This window comes from Pocillopora damicornis, chromosome 7, assembly GCF_964200805.1.
Source record: "Pocillopora damicornis chromosome 7, jaPocDami1.2, whole genome shotgun sequence".
NCBI classification, from domain to species: Eukaryota; Metazoa; Cnidaria; class Anthozoa; order Scleractinia; family Pocilloporidae; genus Pocillopora; species Pocillopora damicornis.
The window spans coordinates 10115252-10141138 of NC_142676.1; the positions used below are offsets into that span (position 1 = coordinate 10115252).

Sequence of the window (25887 nt, forward strand, 5' to 3'; positions counted from 1 at the left end):
CGAAAGGCCGTCATCCAAACTTTGTCAACGTACTGTAACAGTTTTTACTTGTTACACAACCCTGCTAAATACCGGAGCGTCAGTGTTAGTCTTTCAGCTGCACTGATAGCCTTTCTCATCCTTGTATTTGTTTTGGTAATTCGCGGTCCAACCAAACTCAGTAAGTGCTCAAAGCGTTCTGGCGTCATGCGTATATATCTAAATGGCGTGAAATTTGCATTTGTTATCTTTCCAAAATACACAAATAGCCGTAATTTAAACGTGTGAATTTGACTGTAAAATTACGAAATTAAAAGTTAAAATACTCGAAACCTACGGAAAGTAGAATTCACGATCACCAAGTCGTAGTTCCCTGGCGAGGTTAACATACTCTCCCAAAGCTGCTCGAAGTCGATAGATATCACGAACCCAAAATCGCTTTCTTTTTCGAACGATATTGTTCCTGTATTGTCTCTGCCTGCGCAAAATAATGATTAATAAGAGCCAAAGCACAAGCTGCTCTTCGTCCGCCATGTTGTCTTTGGCGCCAAAATTTGTACTTTTGCGGGCCTGGAATCGAGCATTGTGATTGGTTTATTCTTCCGCTTCCGCTTCCGACTCCGACAATGCAGTTTTCACTAGATCGTAAGCGACGGTGTCGTCATAGGCAGAATCGGTGTTCTGCTTCTGACTCCGTCGGTTTGATTTTCACTGGATCGTATCGCTCTACGCTTTTGATTACGACTCCGACTACGACTCCGTCGCAAGTGAAAACCAGCCTCACTTGTACTTTGGCTCTTACTTCAAAGTGGTCTCGTACAGCCATCTCCAATTCTACTCTTATCAGCCATCTCCTATTCTACTCTTCCATGTGTGAAAGTATCGAATTTTTAAAAGGAGATCATTGGGGAAAAGAAATAGAACGTGGACAACCGTATAAAACCGGTTATGCGAAGTTAAAAGATTGACTACGTAAGCAACACAGACACATTGACACTCATTTGGATTTTCAGGATTTTATTGAAAAAAATATTGTGGTAATCTGAAGCTGCAATTGCAAAACTAAGGAGTATTGAAAACGAATATTCTGACCAAAATCAAACGTACTTAAATTTGTCCAGCCTTGTCAGGTACAAAGATTTAAGTAACAAACACTAACATATCCAATTGAAAAAAAGGCCCTTAAAAACACCCTAGTAAAGCATGCATTACGAATACCGAAAAAAAATCTCCCGAGCTTAATGGCCCTAGATTAGAGTCCAATGTCTTACGATTTCGCTGACGCAACATTAACCGCAAGTCGTATTTCCTTCACGAGATGACTTCAGACCGTTGAAATAGATAACTTGAAACCAACTCAGTTTCGAAATCGACTGATGTTTATTTTTAGCTTCTTCACGATGTTTGCTCGAATAGTTGTTTGGTTGTTTTGTTTTGACCAACTCGCCGCCTTGAAGGAATTTAAGAGAGCTTTCCAAGCTGGTGATGTCATGCTTGGAGGACTCACAGTGTTACATCACAAGGATTCTAACGACAAATGCGGCGTAGACATCTTTCCCGTTGGTTTCGGTCACGCTGAAGCAATGATCTTCACGATCGAACAAATCAACAATGACCCTTCATTGCTTCCGAATGTTACTCTCGGCTTCGACATCCGTGACTACTGTGAAACTGTGTCTATTGCTGTTAAAGAAACATACGAGTTTGTGCGAGATGCAGATTTGTATCATATGTATACGAACAGAAATTTAAGCATGGATAACGAAACAACTTCTTGCTACAGCAAAGATGATGTTGCTCCTGTTTCTACAATAATTGGACCGGACGACTCAGCCAGCTCTGTTCAGATTTCGAATCTTCTCAGCATAGCCAAAATCCCAATAATAAGCTTTGCTGCGACGAGTGACGAGCTTAGTTCCGATCAATATCCATACTTCCTAAGAACAGTTCCGCCTGACAGGCAACAAGCGAAAGTACAGGCAGATCTGTTTGAATATTTCAAATGGACATATATTGGTACGGCAGCTCTGGATGATTCTTACGGGCGGTTTGGCATCTCTGCGTTACAGAAAGAGGCGTATAATCGAGGAACCTTTTGCTTGGCCTTTTCAGAGTTTATTCCGCGTCTTCGTGCTGCCACTGATATTAGACAGATTGTGTCACGCATTAAACAGCAGAGCAATGTCAAAGTCATTGTGGTGTGGGTCTTTGGAGGATATGCGAAGCTGTTCTTTAAGGAAGTTCACAGGCAAAAGCTTGGGAAACGGACCTGGATTCTCGGTGATGGAACGAGTACAGAGGATAGCGGACTGCTGGGACCGTATTTTCGTCTACTGGACGGCGCCCTTGGCGTTCAGCCACGTGATCGCAAAGATAAAACTTTCCTGAACTACTTGTACTCTATAACGCCGAATAAAACTCGTTTAGGAAGGAATCCGTGGTGGGAAGAATTCTGGAAAAAATTTCGGAATTGCACCCCTGACGCAGACAGCGCAGCCGACCCACAGTGCGCTAATGTACCTTTGTCACCAAATGAAGTTTCCATACTGTTCGACCCTTACCTTGGCTACCTTATAGACGCCGTCTTTGCCGTGGCATTCGCACTAGAAAAGCAATTTAGTTGTCGCACTTTAAACCGCGAACTTTCGGGGGAAGCATGCTCTGATGGAAAGCCATTGACAACTGACGGAAAGGATCTGTTGTCCCACTTGAAAAGTGTCAGTTTTAAAGGACTCACTGGCGTCGTAGAATTTGACCGCGAAGGTGATCCCAAGAATTCTTTCTTTGAAATTGTGAACGTCCAAATAAATAGCAATGGAGATTCAAAGAAGGCCTTGGTAGGATCCTGGAATAGTAATAAGAAGCCAAGGTTGGCGCTGAACGACTCCGCGATCAAATGGGCAAACGCTACTTTTACTACAAAGGTACCGTCCTCATTCTGCAGTCAAGTGTGTCCCCCCGGAACTAGGCAAGAGGTAACCACTTCATGTTGTTGGAAGTGCGTTACATGTCCGGGGGGCACAGTCAGCAAGTCGCCTGGATCTACCGACTGCACAGAGTGCCCGCGTAAACAAAAGCCGAACGATGATAGAACCAAATGCGAAGATCTGCCAGTGAAAAACCTTCACTTCAGAGATGCAGCTGGTGTAATCCTTTCTTGCGCGACAGCATTAGGATTTTGCATGACCGTAGCTATGTTACTTGTGTTTGTAAAATACCGCGAGACACCAATTGTGAAAGCCTCGAATAAACAGCTCAGTTTTCTCCTTCTTGCTACAATCTTCTCTAGTTTTACTCTGGCGCTGTTGAGCATTACAAAGCCAACTGATTCTATATGTCGCTTGATTCAGTTTTCTCGGTATGCAATCTACACCACTTTTGTATCCATATTGTGGCTGAAGTCAGTTCGCATTTTGGTCCTTTTCCAAGTCGACAGTTCAGAGATGCCCTTCCAAAGTTATATTTCAAGGGTGAAATACCAAGTCGGTTTGGTTGCTCTAGTGAACATTGTTGACATCGTGCTGTTAACCGCGTGGTTCGCTTCGGATCCGCCATACAGAAACGAGAAGATACAACCGACCCAGTTCATCTTCTAGACGTGTAAACTGTACGGGTCGTCGGTCGGAAAAGCGTTATATTTCACGGTCTGTTCGTATGTGTTGTTGCTTTCATTTCTTTCGTCTTTTTATGCATTCAAAGTTCGCAAAGTGCCAGATAATTTCAACGAGGCGCGCTTCATCGGCTTCTCGCTTTACATAATTTTGTTGTCTGCACTGTGTTATTACTCGGTGGATTTCTCAGTGCAGGATGCTTGGTATGTTTCTGTTATAGCCTGCAGCACGACATTAGTTGATTCGTTTGGCCTGCTTGGTTGCATGTTTACTCCTAAAGCTCTCATTATCTTGTTCCGTCCTGAAAAAAATAAGAAAGAGCTCATAGGGGCTCAGATCACTGCGTACGTTCGTAAGAACACGCAGTTGGCCAATGTGAATACGCGTGATAGCAGATCAGAGATCAACCAGATCAGCCAAAGCAGCTCAAGTATCGATGTTGGGTCGAAGAACTAGACACAAGATGAACGTAACAAGATTGATAGCTCCATTAAGGAAACTCTAATCTAAATTCTCAGAACTAATTTATGTGTAAACTCCTCTTTACATTTCCTAAACCGCATACAGGAAATATTGATGAGAGTAGCTTAGTTTATCATGTGATTAATGTTTCTTCGATGAAATACCAAAATTTTCAACCTTTTTTGTAAGAAACATGTTGTTTGACTATAGTTGATATCGTTTAAGTGGGCTACTTAAGTGCATGCCGATTTATTCGTAAAGCTTTTGATATCCTGTTCTATTCAGACAGAACTAAGAAAGAGCTGAAAAGGGTGCAGATAAGCGCGTACGTTTGGCGTAACATACGTGCAAACATGCGGTGATAGTTTTCATCCAAGCTGACACTGTAAAGGAATCAGCTGTGTAATAGAGTATTGCAACAGTAACCGCTTTTAACAGCGCTAGTCTAGCAACTTCAGTTATTTCAATTTCAGTTATTTTTGGTTATATATTTTTTTGTGCCTCTTAACATCATTGTGTGATTTGGATATAGAGGTCAACATTGAAATAAATAGCTCTTGCTGTATTCGTTACGGTTGATGTTCTTGTTGTTGTTATTATGGTTTTTTTTTTTTATACGTTTGTTTCGATTTTTGTTTGTTTCATATTTGAAAGGGCGGGGCATGTAACACACGTAGAGTCACATGAACTTACGATTCGCATCTTTTTTATTCCACTGACCATCGATCAGAGAGAGATGAACCACATTTCTGCCAATTTAGTTCTTCCTAGCGCGGCCGAGTTTACCACCATTCAGAGCTTTCCAGATCGATGTCGTCGGTGCAAATACATATCTGAGGCCATTCACGTACATAAACTTCTGGTAAAACAGAATGGGATAGTATTCAATAAAATGGAAAAGTTAGATTTACATTCTCTATAATCCCCAATTATTAATCCCCAAGCCAAGAAAAAGGAGATGAAATATAACTTTAAGAATGAATTCTCGCCATTGCTCCAAAGATAATGCAGATCGTTTTAAAGATTCCTACGTTAAGACGAGAAAGTGTGTTATCATGAATTGGAATAGAAAGGGTTGACTGAATTTTTTTCTTCTTCCGGCAAAGAGGTAGAAAATAAGTTGCTCGTCGATTTTGGCCTTCAAAACTAATTTTGTAATTCTCGATAACCGCACGAGGAAGACGATGAAGAATATTTTGTGGACGTCTCGTCGGAAGAAGATGAGGACAAAATCTCGATGGAGGAGGTTTTATCAGCCAGAAAAGAGCCACAACTACGCCGTGTAGACGCAGCAATGCCCCCAAAGACTTAAACACGTATGAGCGGGGCTCAGAAAAGTCACACCTATAAGCCCTCCTAGAGAAATTCGCCATAGAGCGGGGCGGAAAACTCTTGTCTGTGGGAACTCAATAGGCTTTCCAGACATTATCATCCTTCAGTTTCTCATTTTGCTCATACACTTATGAAGGTTAGTTGTAGCATGTCTGTATTTTATTACCCATGGCTTGAATAAATATATAGTGTTACTGTTTGTAAATATTCCATATTCTTTGTCTCTTTTTTTGCCCAAATTGCATTATGGGAAAACTCGCGCCACCTTCTTAACCACTTAACTAAGGAGGTGAAACAAACCACGACTTGCTCGCTCCCGTTTTCAGGCGCTTTAGGCAGTTTGGTTTTTACTTCGAGTTTTCATTGGCTCTTTAGGGTATCTTTCTATCTTCTGATTGGTCGTTGTGATTTCTCTGGTGTTTTCGGTAACAGTTAAGTTCGATATTGCCCTCCTGTTTTGAATTTAGTGCGAAAATAAATAACTTGAAGGCAATCTTAACAAGTCAGTGAGAGAGGACACATTCACTCAAAAAGAAAGGTGATAACAGACACGTTCCTCAGAACATAAAGTAGAGCGGTTTTCGATTGAGTGTGGTAAAACCAAAACTAGAGTAATCACAACGGCCAATAAGAAGAAAGGATATTACTCTTCGAGCCAATGAGAAGTCAAAGTAAAGAGAAACCAGCTCACTATTGGTTTAGCTTTGTATCTGATTGGTTGGGAAAGTGGCGCGAGTTTTCTGGCCAATCACATGACGAAGTAAATAAAATAAACAAAGCAACGCCGGATTACTTTTGACACTCGATGGAAAATTGCTCTACTGCGATGCGGTCTTTTTTTAAATTGTAATCGTTTCTTTGTTTTTTTTAATATTTTTCCTAGATCGCCCATCTGCTTGAAAATTCCAAAGCGTCAAGAGGTGGCACTTATGATGTCAAACGAGGGAGCGCCACCGACTAGCAACTTAGATGGGAAGAGAAAAAGGTGGGAAAAAACTGGACTACAAAGAGAGGAGATCGGGGTCGTGGAAGGGGCGGAAGAAAAGGTCCGCGAAGAGAGTCCAATTTCAATCCGAGAACAAATTTTAGATTAAAAGGGAGAGGTTGAAAAAGGCTAAGATAGTACAATCTGCCCTCTCCTTGATTTGTTTGCGTAGAAATGCATCCGATGTCAAGGCATACTATAAAAGTGACACAACGAAGAGTTAAGAATTTTGATCTATCAGGCCAGTTGATTTCAAAAGGCAAAAGTTCTCAGAATTACCCATTAACTTAGGAGTGGACGCTATGGTAAATGAATAACTGTGTTAGGATTTGACATGCGAGTAATTTTCACAACATTCATCAATGAGTCTACTTATCTTTGTTAACGCACTTTCACGTTAGAAATGTGTAATCTCATTTCTCCAGCAATGGGCTTTCTTGATAAATGCAGAAAATCACTGAAGTCAAAGTTACAGAATTTAACACTGAATTTTATATAATAAAGATGCATTATATCTTCTCCACTTGGTGGGTGCTGATATTTCATAAAGTAAAGAAGATATTTATTTGAATTTTATAATGTACATATGCATATGATTGTATACTATCATTCAATATAAATCCCTTATCATCAAAACAGCTGAGTGATACTTAATAGATTTCATAACTTCCAAGCTAGTGATTTTGACTTCTGATGTTTTTCATTTTATGATGGCAGTTTTTGACCAGTTTCTGTCCCAGAATCAAACTCTATGCCTTTAACAGTTTTATTCTGATTATCTTGCAGTTTCTCAGTTACTTCAACTTGTTTTTTTAATTGTCAATAGTATCCTTCACGTCTCTCTGAACGTCTATGACAGGCTTGTATGCTTCTTCAATATCTTCATAAAGATTCTGCTTCTCATACCGATACTGTTTCATCTCATGTCTCACTTGTATAGTTTTTTTTTCATTTAGCTTATATCTTTGATTCACTGCGTCTTTTTAACCTTTCTATGTCCATTCTACATGGGTACATTCTATAAAATTATCTCAACTTTTCTGAAATTATTTGATAAACATATACAAATGAACATCCCCAATTATGGCTTCAATGACGACAAAGAAAACAATTTCAAAAATATACATTCATATATGCCCCAGGATACATCGGGAATGCTCATTACCGAAACAAGTGACTTCCTCTTCTGGTGGAGGCAAGACAAATTTATTGTATCGCACGTTGATGGCACCGATGCTGTTTTATGACAAGCTGTATCTTTATGCTAAAAATATCGAACAGAGCAAGCACAAACATATGATTGATAATTTGACAGATGTGAGCAAACAAGTTAGTTATAATGTCTTTCATTACAATAATGGTGATATCATTCCAGTAGATGAAATGGACACGAAATCACGGAAAATAGCCATATTCGATGGCTTTATCTGTAAAAAAAAATAAAGAAATAAAGAAATATAAAGGTTGGCTTGATTATTTTATTAAAGGCAGACAGAAAAACTGTTTTGTTATTAATTTGTCTTTTAAAGGCTTTTATAAAACACCAAAAGACATTCGGCTGAATTGCAGTCATTATGCTGTTTATAACTTCCTCATTAGCAATGAAAGAAACACGATATCAAGAGAGTTGGGTGTGACAAAAGCAAAATCATTGGCAGTGATTTCGATTAGAGCAATAACAAAACAATGAATCTTGTTGACCCGGTCAATCACACAGACGCTTTAAACAAGAAATATGTTGATGACAACTTCATGAAAATAAGTAATAATTGATGGGATGCTGATGGTAAAACGATTTATAACTTGAAGAGAGCTGTTTACTATGATGAAGCTGTGACCAAGGGTCAAACGACCAAGGGTCAAATATCACAGACAAAAAGGTTGACTTAAACAACTTGCTTCCACAGACAATGAAAAGCAGATTATTTTTTTCAGACTATGAAAGCAGCGATCACTGTGACTTAGATGCAGTCAACAAATATGTCGATTCTAAAGGCTTCTATCTCGATTAATCAAGCGGCCTCGATATGATAGGAAATAAACTGATCAATTTGGGTGATGCCAGCAATCCAACTGATGCTTTAAACAAAAAATATGTTGACAGTTGCAAACAGTATTCTCGATGGCTCTGAACCTTTTCAGTATGATATGTCCATGAACAATTAAAGAATGAAAAATGTACACACCCTGTCAACGATTATGTTGCTGTGGATAAACTTGTATGCGAAACAAGATATCGTAAGATGAAAAATGATCATCATGATTGAAAATATCAAACGATGGGCGATGGGATGCAAAAGACAAAACGGATCAATATCAGTATCTGGGCAACTGCCCACCTACCCCTCGCCTAACTCAACAACAGTCTATTGATTACAATTTTTATGTTAATCAAATAGATAAAAACATTGATGAAAATCGATTAACCATTTAACTCCCATGTGTGACCAAGAAAGAATTTCTCTTTACAATATTAATACAATATGAACCAGATAAGAGATATGAATAAAGAAAAATATCAATTCGGGGATAATTGGTTGATCCAATACTAAGTTCTCTGAACTAATATTATGAGAGTTGTATGATTGACGGGAAGGAGAATTATAAATTTGATCTGGGAGTTAAAGGGTTACTTGAGATCAAATCCTTATATCGACTTAATCATAAAAAAATTTGGCTATACTGCGGAGCACACAAACATTTTAAACAATTGAATTTATTATCAGCATCTGATGTTGTATCGGGCAAAAAAGTAGGTTGCGTGACACTCAACCCATTGGTATTAGGGACTATATCAGGAACAGGCTTATTGCTAAAAGGTACAATGGAATTTAAAATTATAAGCAAAAAATCGAGCCATCACTGTGTTTGTCGTTTAGAAAAAATACTAGTTGATTTGCGATCCCTTGTGAGAGGCAAACCATACGACGATCAAAATTATTTGACTCAGCTAAGGGTACTTGAAGATATCGTCATCGATATGTGTCCTCTATTTAACAATTGGGATAAGGAATATTCACAAAAATTCATCTCCGAATAATTGTCTTTATACCATCACTGACTAGTGTTTGAATTCTACTCCAATACTGCTACTACTCATACAACAAATGTGATTCTTTTATAGGCATAGGACAAAACATCGGAACCTTGGACTATTGGACAATTTTTTTTGTCAATTCTTTTTTTACTTTTCTTTGGACAATGTTTTTGGACCACTTTTTGGTCCTTTTTTTTGACCACTTTTTGGTTCTTTTTTTGGACCACTTTTTAGTCCTTTTTTTGGACCACTTTTTGGACCTTTTTTTGGACCATTTTTGGGAGAGGTAGACCATTAGTACTTTGGGAGAGGTAGACCATTAGTACTTTGGGAGGGGTGGGATGCAGTCTATCAGTAATCAGGGAGGCAAATTATTATTACTGAGGGAGGGCAGGAACTACTGCTACGCAGGGAGCGTGTGAGGTGGTTGTATTAATAAATGCTACTGACTAATACAGTTTTAATGGATCATTCAAATTAGTTTGAGCGGTTTTCGATGGATTATTGTTACGTCGAAATTTTTGCGCTGAGTCGCAGTGTTTCTTTATTTTGTGCCATGGGAATGCGAAACTGGCACCTAAACAATTGACTTAAATTGTTATTGAAAATATTACCAATTCCCGTTTTCGATCCTCCCCTGATGGGTTACGCGTGTGCCTTTTGAGTGGACTTGTGCTAGTGCTTAATGATACCCACTGGTTAGCATGAATCATCCACCAGTTGTTTTACGTTTCCCTTTGTGAATACATTATATTATTTCTTAATTTATCTACCTTCCTTTTTTCATTGATTTTAGCACACGACAGAGGTCACGGATTTTCGTTCTTAAGCATAGCATTCACAAGCGTTACCGCAGTACTAATGGTCTACCTCTTCCCATAAAATGGTCTAAAATAGTCCAAAAATTAATTTTAAAAAAAGGTCCAAAAAATGGTCCAAAAATAGTCCCCCAAAAGTGTTCATTAGTCCAAGTGTCCAGTAGTCCGGGCCATATTTTACTCTATGGCTATTTTCTATGACAAACGGACTTTCGGATTATCTTACGTCTATTATCATAAAAACCAACAAATTTATTAACGGGGTCTTATCCATCAACTTGACCTTAATAGACACAAACATATTATCCATTAACGTTTTCAAGTTTCATATTCCTACAACATTTTTTACTTTCACAGAATTTTTTTAAATTTGTTCATCCGAAACTGACATCTAATTTTCTCTAATGCCTCATGAATTTCAGAATTACAATTCATTGTTCTACGACATAATTTGATATTTTTTTAGATCCAAAAACATACCGACAAATTTCACTGACAAGCGTAATCGACAAACTTTATTGACAAACTTTACTGACAATTTTTACTGTTAATCCTAAGAACGGTAGCAAAGTGATGATTCATTTCCTCTGGAAGTCCCTTATGTATTACATCATTTAACTTTACATCATTAAATTATGGATGCATGAATACCCCCGTGCATCAGATTATTTTTATAATTTATTTCAATAAAATTATTTCCTTCTTTTATATCCTTAAATTTAGTTCCTTAAAATGATTTCCATTGATTATTTCCGTAAAATGGAAAGTAGTACAGTTGAGATGGCTTTCTATGAGATTACTTTTTCAAAGTGGTCTCGTACAGCCATCTTCTATACTGCTTTTCCGTAAGTGAAAGTATCGAATTTTTAAAACGAGATCACTGGGAAAAAGAAATAGAACGTAGACGACCATATGAAACCGGTTACGTGAAGTTAAAAGAATGACTACATAAGCAGCACAGACACATTCACATTCATTTGCATTTTCAGGATTTTATTGAAAACAATATTGTGGTAATCTGAAGCTGCAATTGCAAAATTAAAGAGTATTAAAAACGAATATTTTTCTAACCTAAAAAGCCAGATAAAGGGCAGCGAAATCAATAGTACTTACATTTGTCCAGCCTTGTCAGGTACATAGATTTAAAGTCACCAACACAAACATATCCAATTGAAAAAAAGGCCCTTAAAAACACCCTAGTGAAGCATGCATTACGGATACCGAAAAAAAAACAACAACAAACGTGTTACATGCAGAAATCACGTGAGCTTAATGGTCCTAGATTAGAGACCAATCCCTTGCGATGTCGGTGACACAACATTTACCACAAGTCGTATTTCCTTCACAAGACGACTTCAGACCGTTGAAATAGATAACTTGAAACCAACTCAGTTTCGAAACTGACTGATATTCATTTTAGCTTCTTCACGATGTTTGCTCGAATAGTTGTTTGGTTGTTTTGTTTTGACCAACTCGCCGCCTTGAATGAATCTAAGATAGCTTTTCAAGCTGGTGATGTCATGCTTGGAGGACTCACAGTGTTACATTACAAGGATTCTAACGACAAATGCGGTGTAGACTTCTTTCCCGTTGGTTTCGGTCACGCTGAAGCAATGATCTTCACGATCGAACAAATCAACAATGACCCTTCATTGCTTCCGAATGTTACTCTCGGCTTCGACATCCGTGACTACTGCGAAACTGTGTCTGTTGCTGTTAAAGAAACATACGAGTTTGTGCGAGATGCAGATTTGTATCATATGTATACGAACAGAAATTTCAGCATGGATAACGAAACAACTTCTTGCTATAGCAAAGATGCTGTTGCTCCTGTTTCTACAATAATTGGACCGTACGACTCAGCCAGCTCTGTTCAGATAGCGACTCTTCTCAGCATGGCCAAAATCCCGATAATAAGCTTTGCTGCAACGAGTGAAGAGCTTAGTTCCGATCAATATCCGTACTTCTTAAGAACAGTTCCGCCTGACAGGCAACAAGCGAAAGTGCAAGCAGATCTATTTGAATACTTCAAATGGACATATATTGGTACAATAGCTCTAGATGATTCTTACGGGCGGTTTGGTGTCTCTGCGTTACAGAAAGAGGCGTATAATCGAGGAACCTTTTGCTTGGCCTTTTCAGAGTTTGTTCCACGTCTTCGTGCTGCCACTGATATTAAACAGATTGTGTCACGCATTAAACTGCAGAGAAATGTCAAAGTCATTGTGGTGTGGGTCTTTGGGGGATATGCGAAGCTGTTCTTTGAGGAAGTTCACAGGCAAAAGCTTGGGAAACGGACCTGGATTCTCGGTGATGGAACGAGTACAGAGGACAGCGGACTGCTTGGACCGTATTTTCGTCTACTGGATGGCGCCCTTGGCGTTCAGCCACGCGATCGCAAAGATAAAACTTTCCTGAACTACTTGTATTCTTTAACGCCGAGTAAAACTCGTTTAGGAAGGAATCCGTGGTGGGAAGAATACTGGAAAAAATTTCGGAATTGCACCCCTGACGCAGACAGCGCAGCCGACCCACAGTGCTCTAATGTACCTTTGTCACCAAATGAAGCTTCCAAACTGTTCGACCCTTACCTTGGCTACCTTATAGACGCCGTCTATGCCGTGGCATTTGCATTAGACAAGTATTTTAGTTGTAGCGCTTTAAACTGCGAACTTTCGGGGGAAGCATGCTCTGATAGAAAGCCATTAGCAACTGACGGAAAGGATATGTTGTCCCTCTTAAAAAATGTCAGTTTCAAAGGGCTCACTGGCGCTGTAGAATTTGACCGCGAAGGTGATCCCAAGAATTCTTTCTTTGAAATTGTGAACGTCCAAATAAATAGCACGGGAGCTTCAAAGAAGGCCTTGGTAGGATCCTGGAGTAGTAGTAAGAAGCCAAGGTTGTCACTGAACGACTCCGCGATCAAATGGACAAACGCTACTTTTGCTACAAAGGTACCGTCCTCATTCTGCAGTCAAGTGTGTCCCCCCGGAACTAGGCAGGAGGTAACCACTTCGTGTTGTTGGAAGTGCGTTACATGTCCGGGGGGCACAGTCAGCAAGTCACCTGGATCTACCAACTGCACGGAGTGCCCGCGTAAACAAAAGCCGAACGATGATAGAACCAAATGCGAAGATCTGCCAGTGAAAAACCTTCACTTCAGAGATGCAGCTGGTGTATTCCTTTCTTGCGTGACAGCGTTAGGATTTTGCATGACCGTGGCTATGTTATTTGTGTTTGTGAAATACCGCGAGACACCAATTGTGAAAGCCTCGAATAGACAGCTCAGTTTTCTCCTTCTTGCTGCAATCTTCTCCAGTTTTACTCTGGGGCTGTTGAGCATTACAAAGCCAACTGATTCTATATGTCGCTTGATTCAGTTTTCCCGGTACGCAATCTACACCACTTTTGTATCCATATTGTGGCTGAAGTCAGTTCGCATTTTCGTCCTTTTCCAAGTCGACAGTTCAAAATTGCCCTTCCAAAGTTATATTTCAAGGGTGAAATGCCAAGTCGGTTTGGTTGTTCTAGTGAACATTGTCAACATCGTGTTGTTAACCGCGTGGTTTGCTTCGGATCCGCCATTCAGAAAGGAGAAGATACAACCGACCCAATTCATCTTCTACACGTGTAAACTGTACGGGTCGTCGGTCGGAAAAGCGTTTTATTTCATGGTCTGTTCGTATGTGTTGTTGCTTTCATTGCTTTCGTCTTTTTATGCATTCAAAGTTCGCAAAGTGCCAGATAATTTCAACGAGGCGCGCTTCATCGGCTTCTCGCTTTACATAATTTTGTTGTCTGCACTGTGTTATTACTCGGTGGATTTCTCAGTGCAGGATGCTTGGTATGTTTCTGTTATAGCCTGCAGCACGACATTAGTTGATTCGTTTGGCCTGCTTGGTTGCATGTTTATTCCTAAAGCTTTCATTATCTTGTTCCGTCCTGAAAAAAATAAGAAAGAGCTCATAGGGGCTCAGATCACTGCGTACGTTCGTAAGAACACGCAGTTAGCCAATGTGAATACGCGTGATAGCAGATCAGAGATCAACCATACCTGCCAAAGCAGCTTAAGTGTCGATGTTGGGTCAAAGAACTAGAAACAAGATGAACGTAACAAGATTGATGGCTCCATTAAGGAAATTCTACTCTAAATTCTCAGAACTAATTTATGTGTAAACTCCTCTTTACATTTCCTGAACCGCATACAGGAAATATTGACGAGAGTAGCTTAGTTTATCATCAGATTGGTGTTTCTTTGATGAAATACCAAAATTTCAACCTTTTTTTGTAAGAAATAATTTGTTTGACGCAAGTTGATATTGTTTAAGTGGGCTGCTTAAGTGCATGCCGGTTTATTCTTAAAGCTTTTGATATCCTGTTCCATTCAGACAGAACTAAGAAAGAGCTGAAAAGGGTGCAGATCAGCGCGTACGTTTGGCGTAACATACGTGCAAACATGCGGTTATAGTTTTCATCCAAGCTGACGCCGCAAAGGAATCAGCTTTGTAATAGACTATTGCAACAGTAACCGCTTTTAACAGCGCTAGTCTAGCAACTTAGAATCTCAGTTATTTTTGCTTTTTTTGTGTGTGTGTGTGCCTTTTAACATGATTGTGTGATTTGGATATAGAGGTTACCAATAAAATAAATAGCTCTTGCTGTTTTCGTTACGGTATCGTTTTTTTTTTTATACGTTTGTTTGGATTTTTGTTTGTTTCATATTTGAAAGGGTGGGGCATGTAACACACGTCGAGTCACATGAACTTAAGATCCACATCTTTTTAATTCCACTGACCATTGATCAGACAGAGATGAACCACATTTCTGCAAGTTTAGTTCTTCCTAGCATCAGTGCATGGCGCTTCTAAGGCCGAGTTTTCCACCATTCAGAGCTTTCCGGATCGATGTCGTCAGTGCAAATACATATGTAAGGCCATTCACGTACATAAACTTCTAGTAAAACAGAATAGGATAGTATTCAATAAAATGGCAAAGTTAGATCTACATTCTCTATAAAATTTAATCTCCAAGCCAAGAAAAAGGAGATGAAATATAACTTTAAGAATGAAATCTCGCCATTGCTCCAAAGATAATGCAGACCGTTCTAAAGATTCCTACGTTAAGAAGAGAAAGTATGTTATCATGAAGTGGAATAGAAAGGGTTGACTGAATTTTTTTCTTCTTCCGGCAAAGAGGTAGAATAGATAGTTTGTTGGCCTTCAAAACTAATTTTTTAATTCTCGATAACCGCACGAGGAAGACGATGAAGAATATTTTGTGGACGTCTCGTCGGAAGAAGATGAGGACAAAATCTCGACCGAGGAGGTTTCATTAGCCAGAAAAGAGCCACATCTACGCCATGTAGACGCAGTAAAGCCCCGAAAGTCTTGAACACGTATGAGCGGGGCTCAGAAAAGTCAAACCTATAAGCCCTCCAAGAGAAATTCGCCATACAGCGGGTCGGAAAAATCTTGTCTGCGAGAACTCAATAGGCTTTCCAGACATTATCATCCTTAAGTTTCTCATTTTGCTTATACACTTATGAAGGTTAGTTGTAGCATGTCTGTATTTTATTACCCATGGCTTTAATCAATACATAGTGTTACTGTTTGTAAATATTTCATATTCTTTGTCGCTTTTTTTGCCAAAGCATTAATTGCAGTATTGGAAAACTCGCACCACCTTTTAACGACTTAAATAAGGAGCAAAAACAAACCACGACTTGCTCGCTCCCGTTTTCAGGCGCTTTAGGTAGTTTGGTTTTTACTTCGAGTTTTCATTGGCTCTTTGGGGTATCTTTCTATTTTCTGATTGGTCGTTGTGATTTCTCTGGTGTTTTCAGTAACAGTTAAGTTCGATATTGCCCTCCTATTTTGAATTTGGTGCGAAAATAAATAACTTGAAGGCAATCTTAACAAGTCAGTGAGAGAGGGTGCATTCACTCAAAAAGAAAGGTGATAGCAGAAACGTTCCTCAGAGTATCGATGCTAAAGAAAAGCGGTTTTTGATTGAGTGTGGTAAAACCAAAACCAGAGTAATCACAACGGCCAATAAGAAGAAAGGATATTACTCTCCGAGCCAATGAGTACTCAAGGTAAAGAGAGACCAGCTCACTATTGGTTTAGCTTTGTATCTGATTGGTTGAGAAAGTGGCGCGAGTTTTCTGGCCAAACACATGACGAAGTAAATAAAAAAACAAAGCAATGCCGTATTACTTTTGACACTCGATGGAAAATTGCTCTACTGCGATGCGGTCTTTTTTTTTTAATTGTAATCGTTTCTTTGCTTTTTTTAATATTTTTCCTAGATCGCCCATCTGCTTGAAAATTCCAAAGCGTCAAGAGGCGGCACCTATGATGTCAAACGAGGGAGCGCCAGCGACAAGCAACTTAGATGGGAAGAGAAAAAGGCGGGAAAAAACTGAAATACAAAGAGAGGAAAACGGGGTGGTGAAAGGAGCGGAAGAAAAGGTCCGCGAAGAGAGTCCAATTTCAATCTGGGAACAAATTTTAGATCAAAAGGGAGAGGTGGAAAAAGGCTAAGATAGTACAATCTGCCCTATTGGTTTAGCTTTGTCTCTGATTGGTTGGGAAAGTGGCGCGAGTTTTCTGGCCAATCAGATGACGAGGTAAATTCATAAACAAAGCAATGCCGTATTACTTTTGACACTCAAAAGAAAATTTGCTCTACTGCGATGCGGTCTTTTTTAAATTATAATCGTTTCTTTGTTTTTTTAATAATTTTCCTAGATCGCCCATCTGCTTGAAAATTCCAAAGCGTCAAGAGGCGGCACTTATGATGTCAAACGAGGGAGCGCCAGCGACAAGCAACTTAGATGGGAAGAGAAAAATGCGGGAAAAAACTGGAATACAAAGAGAGGAAATCGGGGTCGTGGAAGGGCGGAAGAAAAGGTCCGCGAAGAGAGTCCAATTTCAATCCGAGAACAAATTTTAGTTCAAAAGGGAGAGGTGGAAAGATAGTACAATCTGCCCTCTCCTTGATTTGTTTGCGTAGAAATGCATCCGATGTCAAGGCATACTATGAAAGTGACACAACGAAGAGTTAAGAATTGTGATCTATCAGGCCAGTGGATTTCAAAAGGCAAAAGTTATCAGAATTGCCCATTAACTTAGGAGTGGACGCTATTGTAAATGAATGACCGTGTTAGGATTTGACATGCGAGTAATTTTCACAACAATCATCAATGAGTCTACTTGCCTTTGTTAACGCACTTTCACGTTAGAAATGTGTTATCTCATTTCTCCAGCAGTGGGCTTTCTTGATAAATGCAGAAAATCACGTACTGACGTTAAAGGTTACAGAATTTAACACTGCATATGATTGTATATTATCATTCAATATAAATCTCTTATCATCAAAACAGCTGAGTGATACTTAATAGATTTCATCACTTCCAAGCTAGTAATTTTGACTTCTGATGTTTTTCATTTTATGATGGCAGTTTTTGACCAGTTTCTGTCCCAGAATCAAACTCTATGCCCTTAACAGTTTTATTCTGATGATCTTGCAGTTTTTCAATTACTTTAACTTGTTTTTTATTTGTCAATAGTATCCCTCACCTCTCTCTGAACGTCTATGGCAGGCTTGTATGCTTCTTCAATATCTTCATTAAGATTCTGCTTCTCATACCGATACTGTTTCATCTCATGTCTCACTTTTATAGCTTTTTTCTTTTAGCTTTTATCTTTGATTCACTGCGTCTTTTTAACCTTTCTATGTGCATTCTACATATGTACATTCTATAAACTTATCTCAACTTGTCTGAAAGTATTTAACAAACATATATAAATGAACATCCCCAATTATGGCTTCAATGACGACAAAGAAAACAATTTCAAAAAGATACATTCATATATGCTACAGGATATATTGAGAATGCTCATTACCGAAAGAAGTGACTTCCCCTTCTGGTGGAGGCAAGACAAATTTATTGTATCGCATGTTGATGGCACCGATGCTGTTTTATGACACGCTGTATCTTTATGCTAAAAATATTGAACAGAGCAAGCACAAACATATGATTGATAATTTGACAGATGTGAGCAAACAAGTTAGATATGATGTCTTTCATCACAATAATGGTGATATCATTCCAGTAGATGAAATGGACACGAATTCACAGAAAATAGCCATATTCGATGGTTTTATCTGTGAAAAAAAAATAAAGAAATAAAGAAATATAAAGGTTGGCTTGATTACTTTATTAGAGGCAGACAGAAAAACTGCTTTGTTATTAATTTGTCTTTTAAAGGTTTTTATAAAACTCCGAAAGACATTCGCTTGAATGCAGTCATTATGCTGTTTATAACTTCCCCATTAGCAATGAGAGAAACGTGATATCAAGAGAGTTGGATGTGACAAAAGTCAACATGTTAAAGCAAACGAAAACCCGTTTTCATTTCTATACGTTGACAAACCCATGGAAAAAATCAAAAGAAATTCTACGGAAATATCTAAACATATTACATAATGGAATCTTCATTGAACATGGAAAATTGTGTATTGATAAAATTTCGAGAGGTCAAGAGGGACCTCCAGGTATTGGTTTTAAGTTCACTGATGATGGTAATTTTGATATCCGACAGAAAATAATAATAAACAGTCATACTGTGTTATCAGACTATTTAAAATACGATCTTTTGCCAAAAAATACATTAAAGACAATCATACGAGCAAAATCATTGGCAGTGATTTCGATTAGAGCAATAACAAAACAATTAATCTTGTTGACCCGGTCAATCACACAGACGCTTTAAACAAGAAATATGTTGATGACAACGTCATGAAAATAAGTAATAATTGATGGGATGCTGATGGTAAAACGATTTATAACTTGAAGAGAGCTGTTTACGATGATGAAGATGTGATCAAGGGTCAAACGACCAAGAGTCAAATATCACAGACAAAAAGGTTGACTTAAACAACTTGCTTCCACAGACAATGAAAAGCAGATTGCTTATTCCAGACTATGAAAGCAGCGATCACAGTGACTTAGAGGCAGTCAACAAAATTTGTCGATTCTAAAGGCTTCTCTCTAGATTTATCAAGCGGCCTCGATATGATAGGATATAAACTGATCAATTTGGGTGATGCCAGCAATCCAACTGATGCTTTTAACAAAAAATATGTTGACACTTGCAAACAGTATTCTCGATGGCTCTGAACCTTTTCAGGATGATATGTCCATGACTAATTATAGGATAAAAAATGTACACACCCGGCCCTGGTCAACGATTATGATGCTGTGGAGAGACTTTTATGCGAAATAAGATACCGTAAAATGACAAATGATCATCAATTGAAAGTATCAAACGACGGGCGATGGGATGCAAACGACAAAACGGATCAATATCGGTATCTGGGCAACTGTCCACCTACCCCTTCCCTAACCCAACAACAGTCTAGGGTTAGGGGAGGGGTAGGTGGGCAGTTGCTCAGATACTGATATTGATCCGACAAAACGATAATAGACCTCAAAAGAGCACAATACGATGACGAAGCTGTAGCACCCAATAATTAACTCTTGAAATTTCCGCGGGTCAGCCAGATGGAATAAATTTAAGTTTTTTTATTCGTAAAATTGGAAACTGAAGCATTTTCTCAAATATATATATATATATATATATATATATATATATATATAATATATATATATATATAATATATATATATATGAAAAGAACTCAGACTATTTTTATGTTAATCAAATAGATAAAAACATTGATGAAAATCAATTAACCCTTTAACTCCCATGTGTGACCAAGAAAGAATTTCTCCTTACAATATTAATATAATATGAACCAGATAAGAAATTTGAATAAAGAAAAATATCAATTTGGGGATAATTAGTTGACCCAATACTAAGTTCTCTGAACAAATATTGTAAGAGTTGTATGATTGACAGTAAGGAGAATTATAAATTTGATCTGGGAGTTAAAGGTTCACTTGAGATCAAATCCTTATATCGACTTAATCACAAAAAAATTGGCTATACTGCGGAGCACACAAACATTTCAAACAATTGAATTTATTATCAGCATGTGATGTTGTATCGGGCAAAAAAGTAGATTATCTGACACTCAACCCATTGGTATTAGGAACTATATCAGGAACAGGCTTATTGCTAAAAAGGTACAATGGAATTTAAAATTATAAGCAAATAATCGAGCCATCACTGCGTTTGTCGTTTTGAAAAAATACTGGTTGATTTGCGATCCCTTATGTGAGGCAAACCATAGGACGATCAAAATTATTTGACTCAGCTAAGGGTTCTTGAAGATATCGTCATCAATATGTGTCCTCTATTTAACAATTGGGATAGGGAATATTCACAAAAATTCATCTCCGAATAATTGTCTTTATACCATCACTGACTGGTGTTTAAATTCTATTCCAGTACTGCTTATACGATATGGGATGCAGTCTGCCAGTAATCAGGGAGGCAAATTGTTATTACTCAGGGAGGGTAGGAATAGGCTCCTGAAGAGGGGTGGAATACGAACTATTGGTACGCAAGGAGGGTGTGAGGTGGTTGTATTAGTAAATGCTACTGACTAATGGAGTTTTAATGGATCATGCAAATTATTTTGAGCAGTTTTCGATTGACTATTGTTATGTCGAAACTTTTGCACTGGCTCGCAGTGTTTCTTTATTTTGTGCCATGGGAATGCGAAACTGGCACCTAAACACTTGACTAAAATTGTTATTGAAAATATCGCCGTTTTCGGTCGACTTGTGCTAGCGCTTAATGATACCCACTGGTTAGCATGAATCATTCAACAGTTGTTTTACGTTTCCCTTTGTGAATACAGTATATTATTTCTTAATTTATCTACCTTCCTTTTGTCATTGATTTTAGCACACGACAGAGATCACGGATCTTCGTTCTTAAGCATAGCATTCACAAGCGCTACTGCAGTACTAATGGTCTACCTTCCCCCATAAAATGATCCCCAAAAAATGGTCCAAAAAAAAGATCCAAAAAATGGTCTAAAAATAGTCCAAAAAAAGAAAGTCCATTAGTCCAAGGGTTCAGTGGTCCAGTCCATATTTTACCCTATGGTTACTTTCTGTGACAAACAGACTTTCGGATTATCTTACGTCTATTATCATAAAAATCAACAAATTCATTAACGGGGTCGTATCCATCAACTCGACGTCAATAAACATATATATACTCTCCATTAACGTTTTCAAGTTTCATATTCCTACAACATTTTTGACTTTCACAGTATGTTTTTGAATTTGTTCATCCGAAACTGACATCTAATTTTCTCTGATGCGTCATGAATTTCAGAATAACAATTCATTATTCTATGACATAATGTGATATTTTTTTTAGACCCAGAAACACCGACAAATTTCACTGACAAGCGTAACTAACAAACTTTACTGACAAACTTTACTAACAAACTTTACTGACAAACTTTACTGACAATTTTTACTGGTAATCCTAAGAACGATAGCAAAGTGATGACTCATTTCCTCCGGAAAGTCCCTTATGTATTACATCATCAACTTCCTGTCGTTCTAAGAATCACACCACCGCGTGACGTGCAGGTGTGTGTGGTCAAATCATGGATGCATGAATACCTCCCTACATCATTTTATTTTCCTAATTTATTTCAATAAAATTGTTTCCATCTTTTATATCCATAAAGCTATTTCCTTCAAATTATTTCCATTGATTATTTCCGTAAAAAATGGAAAGTAGTGTAATTGAGATGGCTTTGTGTGAGATCACTTTTTCAAAGTGGTCTCGTACAGCCATCTCCTATACTACTCTTCCATATGTGAAAGTATCGAATTTTTAAAACGAGATCACTGGAGAAAAGAAATAGAACATGAACGACCATGCGAAGTTAAAAGAATGACTACATAAGCAACACAGACACATTGACATTCATTTGGATTTTCAGGATTTTATTGAAAACAATATTGTGGTAATCTGAAGCTGCAATTGCAAAATTAAAGAGTATTAAAAACGAATATTTTTCTAACCAAAAAAGCCAGATAAAGGGCAGCGAAATCAAAAGTACTTACATTTGTCCAGCCTTGTCAGCTACATAGATTTAAAGTCTCGAACACAAACATTTCCAATTGAAAAAAAGGCCCTTAAAAACACCGTAGTAAAGCATGCATTACGAATACCGAAAAAAGAAAAAAACGTGTTACATATAAAAATCACGCGAGCTTTTAATAGCCGTAAATTAGAGTCCAATCTCTTACGATTTCTCTGACGCAATATTTACCACAAGTCGTATTTCCTTCACAAGATGACTTCGGACCGTTGAAATAGATAACTTGAAAACCAACTCAGTTTTGAAACCGACTTATATTCATTTTAGCTTCTTGACGATGCTTGCTCCAATAGTTGTTTGGTTGTTTTGTATTGACCAACTCGCCGCCTTGAATGAATTTAAGAGAGCTTTTCAAGCTGGTGATGTCATGCTTGGAGGACTCACAGTGTTACATTACAAGGATTCTAAAGACAAATGCGGTGTAGACATCTTTCCCGTTGGTTTCGGTCACGCTGAAGCAATGATCTTCACGATCGAGCAAATCAACAATGACCCTTCATTGCTTCCGAATGTTACACTCGGCTTCGACATCCGTGACTACTGCGAAACTGTATCTGTTGCCGTTAAAGAAACATACGAGTTTGTGCGAGATGCAGATTTGTATCATATGTTTACGAACAGAAATTTAAGCATGGAAAACGAAACAACTTCTTGCTACAGCAAAGATGATGTTGCTCCTGTTTCTACAATAATTGGACCGTACGACTCAGCCAGCTCAGTTCAGATTGCGAGTCTTCTCAGCATGGCCAAAATCCCAATAATAAGCTATGCTGCGACGAGTGACGAGCTCAGTTCCGATCAATATCCATACTTCTTAAGAACCGTTCCGCCTGACAGGCAACAAGCAAAAGTGCAAGCAGATCTGTTTGAATACTTCAAATGGACATATATTGGTACGGTGGCTCTGGATGATTCTTACGGGCGGTTTGGCGTCTCTGCGTTACAGAAAGAGGCGTATAATCGAGGAACCTTTTGCTTGGCCTTTTCAGAGTTTGTTCCACGTCTTCGTGCTGCCACCGATATTAGACAGATTGTGTCACGTATTAAGCAGCAGAGAAATGTCAAAGTCATTGTGGTGTGGGTCTTTGGGGGATATGCGAAGCTGTTCTTTGAGGAAGTTCACAGACAAAAGCTTGGGAAACGGACCTGGATTCTCGGTGATGGAACGAGTACAGAGGATAGCGGACTGCTGGGACCGTATTTTCGTCTACTGGATGGCGCCCTTGGCGTTCAGCCACGCGATCGCAAAGATAAAACTTTCCTGAACTACTTGTATTCTTTAACGCCGAATAAAACTCGTTTAGGAAGGAATCCGTGGTGGGAAGAATACTGGGAAAAATTTCGGAATTGCACCCCTGACGCAGACAGCACAGCCGACCCACAGTGCTCGAATGTACCTTTGTCACCAAATGAAGCTTCCAAACTGTTCGACCCTTACCTTGGCTACCTTATAGACGCCGTCTATGCCGTGGCATTTGCATTAGACAAGTATTTTAGATGTAGCGCTATAAACTGCGAACTTTCGGGGGAAGCATGCTCTGATGGAAAGCCATTAGCAACTGACGGAAAGGATCTGTTGTCCCTCTTGAAAAATGTCAGTTTTAAAGGACTTACTGGCGTTGTAGAATTTGACCGCGAAGGTGATCCCAAGAATTCTTTCTTTGAAATTGTGAACGTCCAAATAAATAGCACGGGAGCTTCAAAGAAGGCCTTGGTAGGATCCTGGAGTAGTAGTAAGAAGCCAAGGTTGGCACTGAACGACCCCGCGATCAAATGGGCGAACGCTACTTTTGCTACAAAGGTACCGTCCTCATTCTGTAGTCAAGTGTGTCCCCCCGGAACTAGGCAAGAGGTAACTACTTCATGTTGTTGGAAGTGCGTTACATGTCCGGGGGGCACAGTCAGCAAGTCGCCTGGATCGACCAACTGCACGGAGTGCACGCGTAAACAAAAGCCGAACGATGATAAAACCAAATGCGAAGAACTGCCAGTGAAAAACCTTAACTTCAGAGATGCAGCTGGTGTATTCCTTTCTTGCGTGACAGCGTTAGGATTTTGCATGACCGTGGCTATGTTACTTGTGTTTGTGAAATACCGCGAGACACCAATTGTGAAAGCCTCGAATAGACAGCTCAGTTTTCTCCTTCTTGCTGCGATCTTCTCCAGTTTTACTCTGGCGCTGTTGAGCATTACAAAGCCAACTGATTCTATATGTCGCTTGATTCAGTTTTCTCGGTATGCAATCTACACCACTTTTGTATCCATATTGTGGCTGAAGTCAGTTCGCATTTTCGTCGTTTTCCAAGTCGACAGTTCAGAAATGCCCTTCCAAAGTTACATTTCAAGAGTGAAATACCAAGTCGCTTTGGTTGCTCTGGTGAACATTGTCGACATCGTGCTGTTAACCGCGTGGTTCGCTTCGGATCCGCCATACAGAAACGAGAAGATACAACCGACCCAATTCATCTTCTACACGTGTAAACTGTACGGGTCGTCGGTCGGAAAAACGTTTTATTACATGGTCTGTTCGTATGTGTTGTTGCTTTCGTTTCTTTCGTCTTTTTATGCATTCAAAGTTCGCAAAGTGCCAGATAATTTCAACGAGGCGCGCTTCATCGGCTTCTCACTTTACATAATTTTGTTGTCTGCACTGTGTTATTACTCGGTGGATTTCTCAGTGCAGGATGCTTGGTATGTTTCTGTTATAGCCTGCAGCACGATACTAGTTGATTCGTTTGGCCTGCTTGGCTGCATGTTTATTCCTAAAGCTTTCATTATCTTGTTCCATCCTGAAAAAAATAAGAAAGAGCTCATAGGGGCTCAGATCACTGCGTACGTTCGTAAGAATACACAGTTAGCCAATGTGAATACGCGTGATAGTAGATCAGAGATCAACCAGATCAGCCAAAGCAGCTCAAGTATCGATGTTGGGTCGAAGAACTAGACTGATGGCTCCATTAAGGAAACTCTAATCTAAATTCTCAGAACTAATTTATGTGTAAACTCCTCTTTACATTTCCTAAACCACATACAGGAAATATTGACGAGAGAAGCTTAGTTTTTTTTATCTGATTAGTGTTAATTTGATGAAATACCAACATATTCAACCTTTTTTGTAAGAAATATGTTGTTTGACGATAGTTGATATTTTTTAAGTGGGCTGCTTAAGTGTAGACCGGTTTATTCCTAAAGCTTTTTATATCCTGTTCCATTCAGATAGAACTAAGAAAGCGCTGAAAAGGGTGCAGATCAGCGCGCACGTTTGGCGTAACACACGCGCAAACATGCGGTGATAGTTTTCATCCAAGCTGACGCTGTAAAGGAATCAGCTTTGTAATTGAGTATGGCAACAGTAACCGCTTTTAAAAGCGTTAGTCTAGGAACTTAGAATTTCAATTATTTTTGCCTTTCTTTTTTTTGTACCTTTTAACATCATCGTGTGATTTGGATATAGAGGTCAACAATGAAATAAATAGCTCTTGCTGGTTTCGTTACGGTTGATATTGTTGTTGTTATCGTTTCTTTTAACGTTAGTTATGATTTTTGTTTGTTTCATATTTGA

At 38.8% G+C, this 25887-nt stretch overlaps 3 protein-coding genes and 1 pseudogene across 3 annotated transcripts in view; 3 read left to right on the forward strand and 1 right to left on the reverse strand.

Moving 5' to 3' along the window:
• Positions 1-25887, reverse strand: part of LOC113685195 (uncharacterized) — a 298180-nt gene that overhangs the window by 209387 nt on the left and 62906 nt on the right. The gene's annotated exons all lie outside the window — the stretch shown is intronic.
• Positions 1380-4628, forward strand: LOC149042479 (extracellular calcium-sensing receptor-like; annotated as a pseudogene).
• Positions 9385-14894, forward strand: LOC149042480 (extracellular calcium-sensing receptor-like). The gene has a single exon (XM_089213308.1). It carries the CDS (start codon positions 11655-11657, stop codon positions 14319-14321), a length of 2667 nt encoding a protein of 888 aa, XP_089069434.1. The 5' UTR covers positions 9385-11654; the 3' UTR covers positions 14322-14894.
• On the forward strand, positions 22153-25826 carry LOC113685200 (extracellular calcium-sensing receptor). Its single transcript, XM_027202685.2, has one exon. The coding sequence runs from the start codon at positions 22603-22605 to the stop codon at positions 25267-25269; it is 2667 nt and encodes an 888-aa protein (XP_027058486.2). The 5' UTR covers positions 22153-22602; the 3' UTR covers positions 25270-25826.